Consider the following 12,488-nt stretch of genomic DNA (forward strand, 5'->3'; position numbering starts at 1 on the left):
TCTAAGGTAACCTCATCTCTTTAATAACCATCTAGTTTATTAGACAGTCAGATGAGCCCCTAACCTCATCTATCATTTTTATTTCTAGTGTGCAGGCACTAGGTATAGGTTTGAATGTGAATACTTGTAGGACCAGGAATGAGACACCTTTTATGAATGTGACGATGTATTTCTCAAAGGGCCGTTACTAGGGGAAAGTTGTTTCATAAATCAAATAAATCAAATGCAACTGTAGATGTCCTAGTCTTCTTTTACTGCAATAGTTCATGGCTTCAGAGACACAACTTTAAAAAATGTTTTAAGGAGTGTTAGAAACAGTCAAGGGTGAGAAATCATAGATAGTTAGCATTTTAGAGCTGAATGGTAAGGTAAAATAGATATTTTTGCCAATGTTTCTGTCATTTGTGTGTGTATACATTCTTTATATTTTCTCACTATCATTGGATTTGTTGTAATCTAGATTTCCTGTCTCCCAAAGATTTCACTTCGTGACAGTAGAGGGCTGGCAGTGTTACTCAGCTTTTGCTGATGGCAGTTGTAAGTCACTGGAGAGCTGGCAGAAAATAGCAGAATGTGACAGCGCCTTAGAAAAAAAAAAAGTACAATATTATTGCTGGAACTAGGAAGGTTGTTTACCTGCTGTTGACTTGCTGTCTTAAACATTCTTCTTTCTCCCTAGATGTTTAACATAGGGAAGAGAAAAACATACTCTCTTTCTATCCTTCTGTATCTGTCACCTCCATAAATGCAATCAGGGAATGGCTTTTAAGTACTCAACGCACAAAATAAAGAAGATAAGCTGTCATCTTTGAGAGAAGCTGGCGTTGAACCTTCTAGTTTGGCTCTGCACTTTCACTGTCTTCCATAAACCTGGGCTTGGCAGCAAGAGCACAATTTGCAGTCAGCCGTCCGACTGGAACAGGTTGGCTTCAGGGCCAGCGCCCTGGGGCTGGGTCAGCTCCTGATAGACCTTCCATGAGCACTAAGACTGTCTTGCAGGTGGGTGGCAGCGTGCACAGTGCGTGTCAGATCCCACACTGGGGAAGCCCGTGGTACAGGCTTCCCAGCTGATCTTGCCAGCTGTTAGAACATATCCTATCTGTTAATATTCTTGTTTATTTTCAGTGAAATTAAGTGCTGTTAGAGTGACAGCCTGGAGGAAGGAGCCTCTCCAGAGAGCAGCGCTAGTCCGCTTAGCAGATGGATGTTGCTGAAGGAATATTCCACAAGGCTGTTCCCAGAGCCACCATTTAATGCCAATATATTTGTTGCTCAGAGTCTCACTCAAGGAGGATGTAGTAGATCTGGACCAGGTTCACAGAAGGAACAGCTGGGTCAGCTGGGGCTCTTCAGCACATAAAAGAGATATGAATAGGAATATATAAACCAGTGGGAAGCTGAGAAGCACGACTGCAAAATGAACGTCTGCCGTCTCTTCCTTCAGAAGAACTAAGTTCAGCAAACAAACTAACTAGAGCCAGGTTTAGATAAACTGTTCTTCAGGATGTGATGGCATAGATGAGACTTTCATAGAGGCTAATTCTGGAAGCACGTTACAGACAAGGAAAAGCATCTGCTCTGCTCTCAGCTGCACTGCTACGATTGCTAATGAAGGGCAACTGGATGCTGGTAGCAGTGGTGATTTTCACATCTTTTGTCAGCTGAACAAACTGCAAAATTCATGGCATTCAGCCTTTAAGCACCCTTCAAGTAGGAGTGACTATCAACTATCAATTAGCTCTGTATTTTGGAGCAAATTCTTTGACCATTCTATTCCCACACATATCTGTTGATATGTGCAGGGAAATTTTTGCCATTTTTATAGCATAGTACAAGCATTGTTTAAGCTGTACATTTGTTCTCTATGTAACTTGCATACCTTACTGTATGCGTATGTAAAATGAGATACTCATTAGAAGAGGAGTTCCTTTTTATAAATCATTAAGTAAATCATAAATCATAAATTTATAAATCATTTAAGAAGTAATTTTTTTTTTGTCCTAACCCCCCGAAAAGCTTTGGCAGTTTTTTTTTTTTTCCCAGATACATTTTTATTGCTAGTTTTGTAAGACTCAAAGGACTTGAGAAGTTGTGGTTTGAATTTGTGCACTTGGGGAGCTTCTGGGATTTAGAGAGAAAAATGCATGGAATGTAGTTCTCATCAGAAGCTCTTTTTCTCTTTCGCTTATTACATAAAATGATGATGGCAGGGAATTGTGGCCATCCTTTTGCTTTCTCAAGCTGCATGAATGGTCCTGCTCACCTGAGGGCCACGGTGTGAACGGCCCCAGAGCAGGCTGGCACCTGGGATGTAATTGGCTTGTTAAGGGGCCTGTGGGCTGCTCGCTGAATGACTTCTCTGTCCACGTACAGCCTGGGACCAGTCACAGGGCCTTTATTTAAAGACATGAAATCTGTCAGCAAAACGAAGTCAGCTTAAATATCAGCTGAGGCGTGAGCTCCCTTTCAGTTTCTGTTGATTTTATTCCCTCCTGCTCCTTCCTGATCAAGTTTCTCTCTGCTTGAGCCAGACTTGCCGACACTTCAAGTTCTTATTCTGCATTTCAGTTGTGTGTTTGTGGGTGGCAAAGTTCAGGTGCCTTTCATACTCCCAGCCTTGAGAAAAGTCTGAACCACTGAGGAGGGGAGACCTCTGTGGGTCTTTGAAATTCTTTTCTTTAGCTTCTGCAGCTCAGTTAGAAATCAGCAGTAGTGCCTCTAGCACCCAAAGCACTTCTACTCAGGTCATGCTGTGCTAGTAGATCTAACACAAGTATCTCCAGCTAGCACCATCCTGAAGAATCCTAGTTAGGAAACAACACTCCTTGTGCTCCCCAGATGCAGAACAAGAATTACTACAAAATTTACCAACAAGGCATAACAGACAAGTAGGCAAAATACATGGAAGCAGTGGGAGAACATGGGGGCTGTGCCTGTCCTCTGGGCAGGATGCTTATGTAATGCCATGTCTGCTGGCTGGCCCCGGAAACATCTGCAGGTTGGGGATGAACCTGTTGCGTCACTGCGTGCCACAGTGTTGAAGTATTCTGTATACTGAAAGCTGGAGGTGATTCTTGGCATTGGAAAAGAATTTCAGATTCTTTTCTGAAGAAAAAAAGAAGTAAAAAAGAAGAGGGGGAAAAGGTAAACTGCAGGGGATAGGAAAGCTGGGCAATTTCTGTTCCCCTCTCTAGTTTTCAGGTTTTCATCACTCTTAATAAAAAGTTAGGAGGCTTTTGTTTGTTTGTTTTAACCCTAATCTTAGTCTTGTCTTGCTCTTGTGTTCATTATCTTTGGTTGCATTCTTCCCCATGCACTTTTTTTTCTGGCTAATATTTTTGGTGGTTTTTGAAGATGCAGTCATCTTCCTGCTCCTCAAAGAGCCAAAGATGTCTAACTGAGAACTTCTTTCTATTCAATATCAGTGTCCTGTGGAGACTGTGTGCCACTCCTCCGTCTCTAGGGGCTGGTCCATTTAAGAGGCAACAGCCTGGCACTTCTCTAGACTGCACTGTGACCAGTGGCAGAAGAAGAGGTTTTTGGTCAGAAGATGCAAGGGAGGCTCTAGAAGCCCCTTTGTGGGACTTCCATTCTTTGATGCTTGTTATTCTCCAGTTCACATTGTTGTTGGGAAATAACCTATTTTGCGTAATAAGCAACTGAGGGATAGGACCCTGCCTGTGGTCCCTCAGAGTGGGTGCTTAGGGAGACAACACTTGGGTGCCATCTGTGGGCACCCAAGTGGGCCAGGGTGAGTGTGCTGGAGAGGTGTTGGAGTTGAGGGAGAGCAGTGTCTCATTCTGCAGCCATGTGTGCACGTGCTCTCTGCACTGGAAAGGGCAGTGTTAAAGGCACTTGCCTGCAGGTGCTTCCTCAGGCTTATGTTGAAGGGACACTGCTGAAAGCGGGAAATGGATCAGCCAAGGCATTTTGGAGAAGAGATAGTGGGAACAGGGGAAAGTGTCTGCCTCCCTCATTAACTGGAAAACACAAGGCACAAATGAGGATCTTGGAGGATATGAAAACAGCATCTGGGAAATGCTAACATCAGGACTGAAGTAGCAATGAAGTAATGTTAGCCAATGATCTGTTCCAAAACCTGGGTTATTTGGGTTTTTGGGAACACCTGGCTGTTCTCTTGCTGGTCCTGGCTTGCTGGGTATGCAGCAGCCTATGTCTGTAATCTTTAACTTTGTAGTGTCACAACTGACTGTAGGAAGAAGAGCACTCAACCCACAAGTCCCTGTCAGTCCCTAAAGAGGGAAGGGATTACAGGCATCCTGGTGTTTACTTTGAAGGTGTTTCCTGTGAATGGGTACAGGCCTTCCAGGCCTGCTAGGACAAGTCTACTTAGCAGAAGGTGATCTTGATTTGACTATGTTTTTCCCTCTATCCCACTCTAACCTCCTTGTCTTGCAGAGAAAGTTCATTCATGCGACCAGGAAAGACAGAGCGCCCTGGAAGAGGCGAGGCAGAACCCTCGAGAGGGCATCGTCATCCCCGAGTGTGCTCCAGGAGGGCTCTACAAACCTGTGCAGTGCCACCAGTCCACTGGGTACTGCTGGTGTGTCCTGGTGGACACAGGACGCCCCCTGCCCGGTACTTCTACTCGGTAAGAGCAGTAGACCTTGAAATCAACTGGAAATCTGCAGAGGTGCCCACCAAGAGAAGATATTATGTGGAAAAAAAAATTGCTACACGCAATGAGTTCCCATTTCCCAGGGCAGTCAGCCTTCACTATACTACCTTCCCTAGAGCTAGCAATGCCTTGTATCATACAGAATACTGCTTTTTTTCCTCTGTTTTCTAACAGGGCAGCCCTATCTTCTGGGGTTTGGTGGTGGCAGGCATCAGACCTTTATTTAGAGTACAAGACAGGGGCATGAGCGATGGAAAAGGGAAGAGGTTTTTGTGGCATTATCCTCTGCTTTGTATTTCCATGTTGCAGCTACCTGGATCCTGATCAATACAAGTCTAGAGTGGGTCTCGGTTGTGTGTTAATGGTTTTTAAGGTCAAGACAGATTTGTCTTTAAGTGCCCTCGGTATTTTAAACCTCTTCTCTTGTTATTTGGATGTCCCAGCCATTGGGACTGGCACCTTATAAGGATAGGTCATGAGGAGCTGGGTCTTGAATGCTTGCTGGATACAGTGGTTGTGCAGAACACGGGCAGTTTTGAATAAAAGCACTATCCGTGCCACTGAGAACAGGATGAGGACCTGGTACTGTTTATTAGACTGTAGGTGGTACTGGATTTCAGAGGATACTCCTCTCTCCACTTCCTCCTGGTGTTGCTAGCTGTCCTTAAGAAGCTTGATGCCCGAGAACAGTATTTCTTCTGCAAGTTTCTGATCATATTTCCCATAGAGAGCAAATGAGACAGACCCTTAGCAGCCATCTTACAAAGCTAAAGGTGTATCCCATGGTTCAGGATCTGTTGTTCTCCTTTTTCAGCTATGAAACCCCGGTGTGTGAAAGTGATGCCAGATCGAAGAGCACAGAGATTGATGATCCATTCAAGGACAGAGAACTTCCAGGTCAGAGAAATGGGAGCCTGTCTTTGTCTTCTCCCTTTTCCTTGCCTTGAGCCTCTGAAGAGGCCAACAATATTGTTCAGGAGATGGGGAGGGGTTTCCACCAATTGTCTGTATTATACCATGATTTTTATTCTTTGTTATTGTGGATCTCCTCCAGTTTCAGTAATGTAATGTAAAAAAATGAGTGCCCTGGGGACTGGTTTATTGCCTGTGTGCCCTTCTCTGAAAATGTGTCTGAAATCAGAATTTTCAGGAAAAAAAAGGATGCCTGGAGGTCCCTTTTTGAAAAGGGACCTTTTCATTGGCCTCAGCATTGAAAGCTCTTTTTCAAAGCCTGTCTGGGGCAGGATCTTTTCCATTTAGCAATGCTTTAGTTTTCAGCAGCCTGATGCCTCCTCAGCAGTGAGCCGGGCCACCACTGCCCGTTGTGGGTGCTCTGTCACAGGGGTCCAGGCAGGGCAGCACTATCAGTGCACTAAGATCCCTTAGCTGCTGTTGACAGATGGATCCCTCATTTCCTGCCTGGCACCCAGTCTCACCCCCTTTGCTGCTTGCTCATCCCCTTAACCAAGCAACTGAATTGTTTTCTGGTTGCACTCAGAAAAATGAGTTTTCTGGTTGCATGCCTTGCTCCTGCTAGGAGATGGTACTGGGCATAGGGGTCTGCACAACTCTTACTCTTGACATTCTGTCTGCTTTTGCTCTTATTTCTCCTTCCCTCTGCCTTTCTAAGGAGCAGAGTGAGGGTTCTTTGGGGAGGGATTAGCCATTGCTCTCCTTGGTGAGAGTCTGACTGCTTGGAAAGAGAAGATTCCTGAAGAAATGGTAGCAGAGAGAGCAGAGCAGAAAGAACCGGTAGCTCTGGATCCTTTCTAGTCATTTTCAGGGTTAGCGTAAAGTGAACCGTCCCTGAGGATGTTAGCAAAGTAAAGCAGATTTGTTCCTGATTTGCCTCCTGTGTCTCTTAATTCTCCCATGCCAGCTCCTGACCTTGGGCTAAGCTCTCTGGTTAGCAACTCTGCGCTCTGCAGAACTCTCTCCTGTCCTGCTGCTCGTTTTCACAAGACTTGGAAGAATTTCCTATCTGCCTTTCTTTCACATTTGAGTGAAATTGGCCAATTGGTTCAAGTATCACTTTGTAGAGGATAGGGGAGAAAACCAGCTAAATGATTGCATTAAGGCTCATTTCCTTTGGAAATCATGCTAGAATAGAATAACCTTTTTTTTTTCTTCCTTTTTTTTTTTCTTTTTTTCCCTCAGCCTCCTCTTCCCTTGCTTTATTGCCTCTCCATGCACTGCCCCCCGCCTCTCTGGAACTCCTCTTTTAAAAGCCTTTTGCTTTGAAGCTCTTTCTTTGAAAGCCTCTTTCTGATCTCTCAAGGACACAGATTGGTTTCTTCCTTCTCCCTCACCTCTGGACTGCAGCTGCAACTGGACAAAGGTGCAGAGAAACTCCATAAGGTAGAAGAGGACTCATGATACGCTAAGGGGTCTGGTCCTAGCATCACGCCTCAGAGGAGCTTCTCTCAGCTCAAGCACTTTTTCCATACCTGGGTAGACTTTCAGCTCAATGCTAGACTGCACTGGCTTGAATGAGGGCCCTGCCACAGCATATACTGGTCCGTTGAGGAACTAGAATATGGAGCAGGAGAGTTACCGGTCCTGGTTTGTCTCCCAGAGAGAAGTTGTACTGCTTGGTCTCTTGATGGAGATTTGAGGTTTGCTTGATTAGCTGCACTTGGATGTGAAGATTCATAGATGAGACAGAATTGCAAGGAAGGAATGAGAGGATGTTTCATTTTTTTCTCTCTCTTTTTTTTTCTTCTTCCCCTCTGCTCCTGTCTTTTTAAAATTCAGTTCTGGTGACAATTGCCTTGAGCCTGATCCTTCCGTTAGCCCTCAGCTATGTGAGAGGGACTGCTTACCTTATCCTTTCTCTAGAGAGTTCCCCATGCTTCAAACCCAAAGTGCTGCAGGCAGCATGTCCCTGTCTTGCATGAAGGGACCTGCAGAGGCCAAGGTGGGAGAGACAGAAGTACAAATTCCTGCGCACCTCCACATACCCTCTTCAAAAACTGTATCCTGGCTGTTCCCACAAGACCTAGAAGAAAGAAAAACGGAAAGTGTTGCTTGCACATAGCAAATAGCAAGCTGCTAATTCCTGCAGACGGTGAGATGCTGAGACCCCCGGGAGATGACTTCTACCAAATGATTTTCAACCTTCTCATTACTGCAACAAAAAGCTCCTTTAAGTGAGTGGTCTACTCTGGCTGCCATAGCAGCTTACCCATTACAATGCTGACATTTTCTGGACCCTGTGCCAAACGAGCGCTAAGGGGTGTGCGTGTGTGTAATACACATAGTATGGAGACAGACTAGGGACTGTTGGGTGGATATTGCAGAGAACAGAGCCTGTAATGCTGCAAAGGAGAGAGTTTTGTTAGAGCAATTTGCAAGCTGCTTTCAGCTGTCAAGGGACTAAGGTTAGTTTCTGGTGCTCTGTTGTGGGGTACCCGTGCTTCTCTGCTTGCTAGGAAAGACAGAAAGTGTTGACATTACTACTTGTTACTAGGGGGTCACTGTTCCCTTGATATATACATTTTCTTAATCAGGTGACTAATTGACAGTGAATGGTGATTTGGGGAAAGAGGAAGTAAGGGATGTGGTGATGGCTTCCATGCCCGTCAGAGAAGACGATGGAAAGGGGAATCCTAAAAGCAGTGACCAAAAAGGTTTTGTGCAAAGTGAGGCCAGTTCTGGAGGTGGCAAGGATAAGTACTTTCTTGGTAGGCTAAAAGTGATTATTATAATATTAATGTGATGGTAAATGGAGCATTCTTATTGCCTTTCCTCTGTACATTCAAGGAGAGTAGGAAAAAGCAAGGAAACTTCATAGGTTGCCTCATACAGGTGAGGATGTAGATTCTCCTCTCAGCCCATATGAGGCTAACACTGTTAGGGCAAGGAAGCTCTGTAAGCCTGTGGTTATGATAGTGGATAACTGGATGGTCTCAGGACTAAGTAATGGAAATGGTTACCAAGCTCATCTTCAGACACTTCATCCTGCCTAAACCAGCAGTGACCGGAGGCTATTGCCATGCGATGGCTTTGCCTGACGACTTCCCATGCAGTGTGATTGTGCAAAGAGCTGAATTGTTGTGGAAGCTCCCGGCAGACGACGTGCTCTGTGCCCAAGGAGAGTACAGGCAGCAGTGCTTGCTTTGGCCCGTGCTTTGGGAAGCTTTAAGCTGTCAGCTAGGAGCTCAGAACAACCACGTTTTCAGAGGAGGATGACTCAGGAGGTAGTGAGTTGTTTTGGAAACTTCTCTGCAAGTGTCACCATGGGAATTCCTGTCTGCCAGGCGCTTCCAGCACCTCCCCATGGTTGTGCTGGTAGGGAACTGGGAGAGGCTGTAAAGCTTAACCACACAATCTTCCTGCCAGATGCCCCTGCGTGTGCCTGGATAAAAGCAGCAGGATAAATTGCCAAGCAGAGAATCCCACTGTGGGATTCTTCAGCCTTTCTTTGGGGACTGCGCTGATGGCTGCCTGTTGCAAACAAAGGAGGCTCTGGCTATTCCTCGCTGAATTCGGATTGGAGATGCATCCATATTAAACATCCATTTTTTTTTTCTTTGTTTTCTTCCTCCCCTCTTTTCTGCAGGCTGCCCAGAAGGGAAGAAAGTCGAGTTTATTACCAGCTTACTTGATGCACTCACTACGGACATGGTACAGGCGATCAACTCAGCAGCACCTGCTGCCGGTGGGAGGTGAGTCTGGAAAGCGCTGCAGCTTAAGGTGGTGGAGGTGGCTGCAGAGCTCTGGGGGCCTGGGAGGAAGGGCCATTGCTGTGAGCTGATTCCTTCAGCAGCATTGCTGTGAGAGGAGCTAATGCCTCATCTTCAGACTCTCCGTTCTGTCACTGTAGCCCTGCCTGCCTCTTCCCGCCCCTCCTTCCTGGCAGCTACTCCACCATAAAGGTTACTATAGCCCATTTGAAGTGTGAAATGAGAGCTCAGTGGGAGGAAGTAGCTTGTTCTTTTGTCCTCTGGTGCATGAAAAGGCCTAATAAAATGCAAATGGGTAGAAGGAGGCCGTGTGGCCTAGTGGCTACCACAGGGAGTGAAGAATGTGAGCTGGGTTCTTGGCAGTGCCACAAGACTGTGGTTTCTCTGTGAGACCGAAGCCAGTCTGCGGATGAGGAGAGTAGCTGTTCAACGTGACCGTGCTCTCTGACCAGTTGTCTGTTCCTCCTGCTTGGAAGGAGCAGCAGGTCAGGCCTGTCGCTGCAGGATGTGCATGGGAATATGTTCTTCTGGGCAACCCGGGAAAAGCTGAAGTCTTGTCTCCCCCTTCTGCCTGGTAACAGAAAATCCCCTTTGTGCAGCAGCCGCAGTGCTGTAGCATGCCAGGCTGAGCAGGGCACTGAAAATGGGCTGCCATGGATCTAAAAGTGCTCTCCAGGCTTAGCTAGGCAATGCTTCTATGCTCCTGGCTGAGGAGAGGGACAGTGCTGTCTTAGGGGCTGGCTCAGCATCTTCATGCTCACAGAGGTGTGGAGATGAAGGAGGTGTCTTTGTGCATGGGTTATTTTTATGGTTATTGTTCCAGCCTATCTTGAACAATGTAGATCCAGTGCTTTCCCCTTTCAGAATGCAGAAGGAAGCAATGCCATCTTCAACTGCTCTGAACAAAGACTTCCTGGGTGGCACTGCTGTCTCTCTTGTTTTTGGTATGCCTTGCTTGTGCACCCATGTGTTTTTAACTTTGCATTTGGACCTTACAAATTAAGCCAGTGGCTGAATGTCTGCAAGCTGAATATTCTGTAACCCATCGAATTAGCAGTATATGCCTAGTGTGTCTGTATTCATATAAACAGGATGAAAAATGCCCCAAGGATGGGAAATATGTCGTTCTCTCCCAGCCATAAGCATTCCAATGTCAATTCTCTGTAATTTGCGTGGTTCAAATGCAGTGGGTAGGGGTGGCAGGAAGCCCTGGAGAGTATTTGATATTTATTTGGCATCCTTGGCACAGAGACTGAAACCCAGCCAATGTAATCATCACTCTTAAAATAAAGCTTAGTATAAACCAATATTGTAGCGACCAAAGATGTATGCCCTCACTGCACTTCTATAAACGCAGCAGGCTTGCTTCCTAATGTTCCCCAAGTTTTGTGTATTTCTCAGCTTTCAATAGGGCCCTTTCTGGCAGAATTTTTCACTTCCCAGCTCTTCACACAGTCATCGTTTTGATATATTTACAGTTCCAGTGTCAGCAGCTCAATGTGCAGGAAAAAAAGAAACCTTTTAGTAGGCCATCCTTTGTAAGGCACAAGGCTACTACCACCAAAATAATCTACCTGCCCACAGCCATGATTAAATTCAGGAAACTACTCTGGTATAAACTTCCATGTGTATTAGTTAAGCTAGACACATATCCAAAAGAGCGTGTGTCAAGATTTCCATTGCAGCATGCCATCATGGGGCCATTTATTTTGCAGCAAAAGCGTTTCAAGGAATCCTGGGTACTTAAATAAAATTTTAATCAGTACAACTTTCATTTCATATCCCTGAGTTTGCAGAGTTGGGAGGGTGTCTCTTTACAATGAGTTCTGCTTTCCACGTTTCCCAAGGGTAGAAAAGTCTTGAGTCTACTCTTTAAGAGCGTCTGAGGATTGTTTCAGTGGCCCGGCTTCTCTTCAGTGTTGAAAATGAAAGCTCTATTCTGAGAGGAACGAAGGGATATTTTCCCTATAGGACTAATCAACTCGTGTCCAGCCTTAACTACTAACAAAGTCCTGGATTTAGGAGAGTGCTCATCCTGTTCCTCCCTGGCCCAGGTGTGCTGTGAATGTTGTGTTGAAAAGAAAAGCTGTCTGTTTTTTCTTAATGTCGGCTTAGGCAATCATATTTGTAAGGCAAGCGTCACTTACTGCAAGCTCTTCTTTTCATCATAACAATGGCAGATGCTGCATTTAAACAGCATTTTAAACACACACCAACTTCCTCTCCAGCCTCCCTCTTTCTGCTCCTTTACAGTGCTCGGCATTTCATCTTTCAACTGGAAAGACTCAGGCTTCTGACCTGCGTGACTGGTCTTTTTCCATGTTTGAACAAACGCAGCCCATGATCTGAAGCAAACTTTCATGTGTTACCAAAAAAGCTTAGGCCTGTTGCAAGAGAGCAGGCCAGGCAAACAGCAGTCTATGTGCCCCATGTCATTTGGCTCCATACATTGCCCCGTGCAGTTTGAGATGTCGCAGGTGGAGAGAGGGGATGTAGGACCTTGCTTCCAGACGTGGGGCATGGGCAGAATTAAGACAGGAGCCAAAAACAAACAGCTTTTGAAGTGGAGGAGAGCTTGTGGGCCTGGGGAAGAAATGTGAACATTTATAGGCAGAGTAGTAGATAGTAGGAGGATTAGGTAAGGGAGGGGCAGGAGTGGGTTGCCTTCTTTGGCAGCCGACAATTGCATTAGTTACAGGACTAGCACACAATATGCAGCTTTGAAATTAATGTTAAAAAATATCAGTCACAGACAAAAGTCTTGCTGAAGATTCAAGGTCTGAAAAAGCCCAACAGTGACAGTCTTGGAGCTCAATTTTTCTTAGATATTTAAACAAAGATTGAAAGATGATTTCTTATAACTAGGTTATTTCAGGAGATCCAACATCTCTTTAGTAGAGCAGAATGTGACTAGCTGTACAGAAACAAACTTGTGATCAAAAGTGCTTTAAATGGAAAGTGATTCTAAGGCTGAACCAAGTAATGAGAGGGGGAGGATTCCCTCTCTGCAGGACTTTCATCTTAGGCCTTATGTCTTTCAAAATAACTTGCTTGAATCAAGCCTAAGTTATTAAGCATAATTTGGTTCATGTTCTGTGAATATGATATATAGGACATTAGATGACCCTGTGGCCTTCAGTCTGAACCCAAATATGCAGGGTGAA

General features: G+C 45.3%; 1 protein-coding gene across 1 annotated transcript in view; it reads left to right on the forward strand.

Annotated features, from left to right (window-relative positions):
* Positions 1-12,488, forward strand: part of SMOC1 (SPARC related modular calcium binding 1) — a 120,892-nt gene that overhangs the window by 94,017 nt on the left and 14,387 nt on the right. Inside the window, exons 9-11 of the mRNA XM_026038224.1 lie at positions 4,420-4,612; positions 5,454-5,536; positions 9,201-9,306. Coding sequence (XP_025894009.1) covers positions 4,420-4,612; positions 5,454-5,536; positions 9,201-9,306 — 382 coding nt within the window. The remainder of the gene's footprint in view (positions 1-4,419; positions 4,613-5,453; positions 5,537-9,200; positions 9,307-12,488) is intronic.

The sequence above is a fragment of the Nothoprocta perdicaria genome, unplaced genomic scaffold (genome assembly GCF_003342845.1).
Source record: "Nothoprocta perdicaria isolate Ctin4 unplaced genomic scaffold, notPer1 scaffold_204, whole genome shotgun sequence".
Classification (NCBI taxonomy): Eukaryota; Metazoa; Chordata; class Aves; order Tinamiformes; family Tinamidae; genus Nothoprocta; species Nothoprocta perdicaria.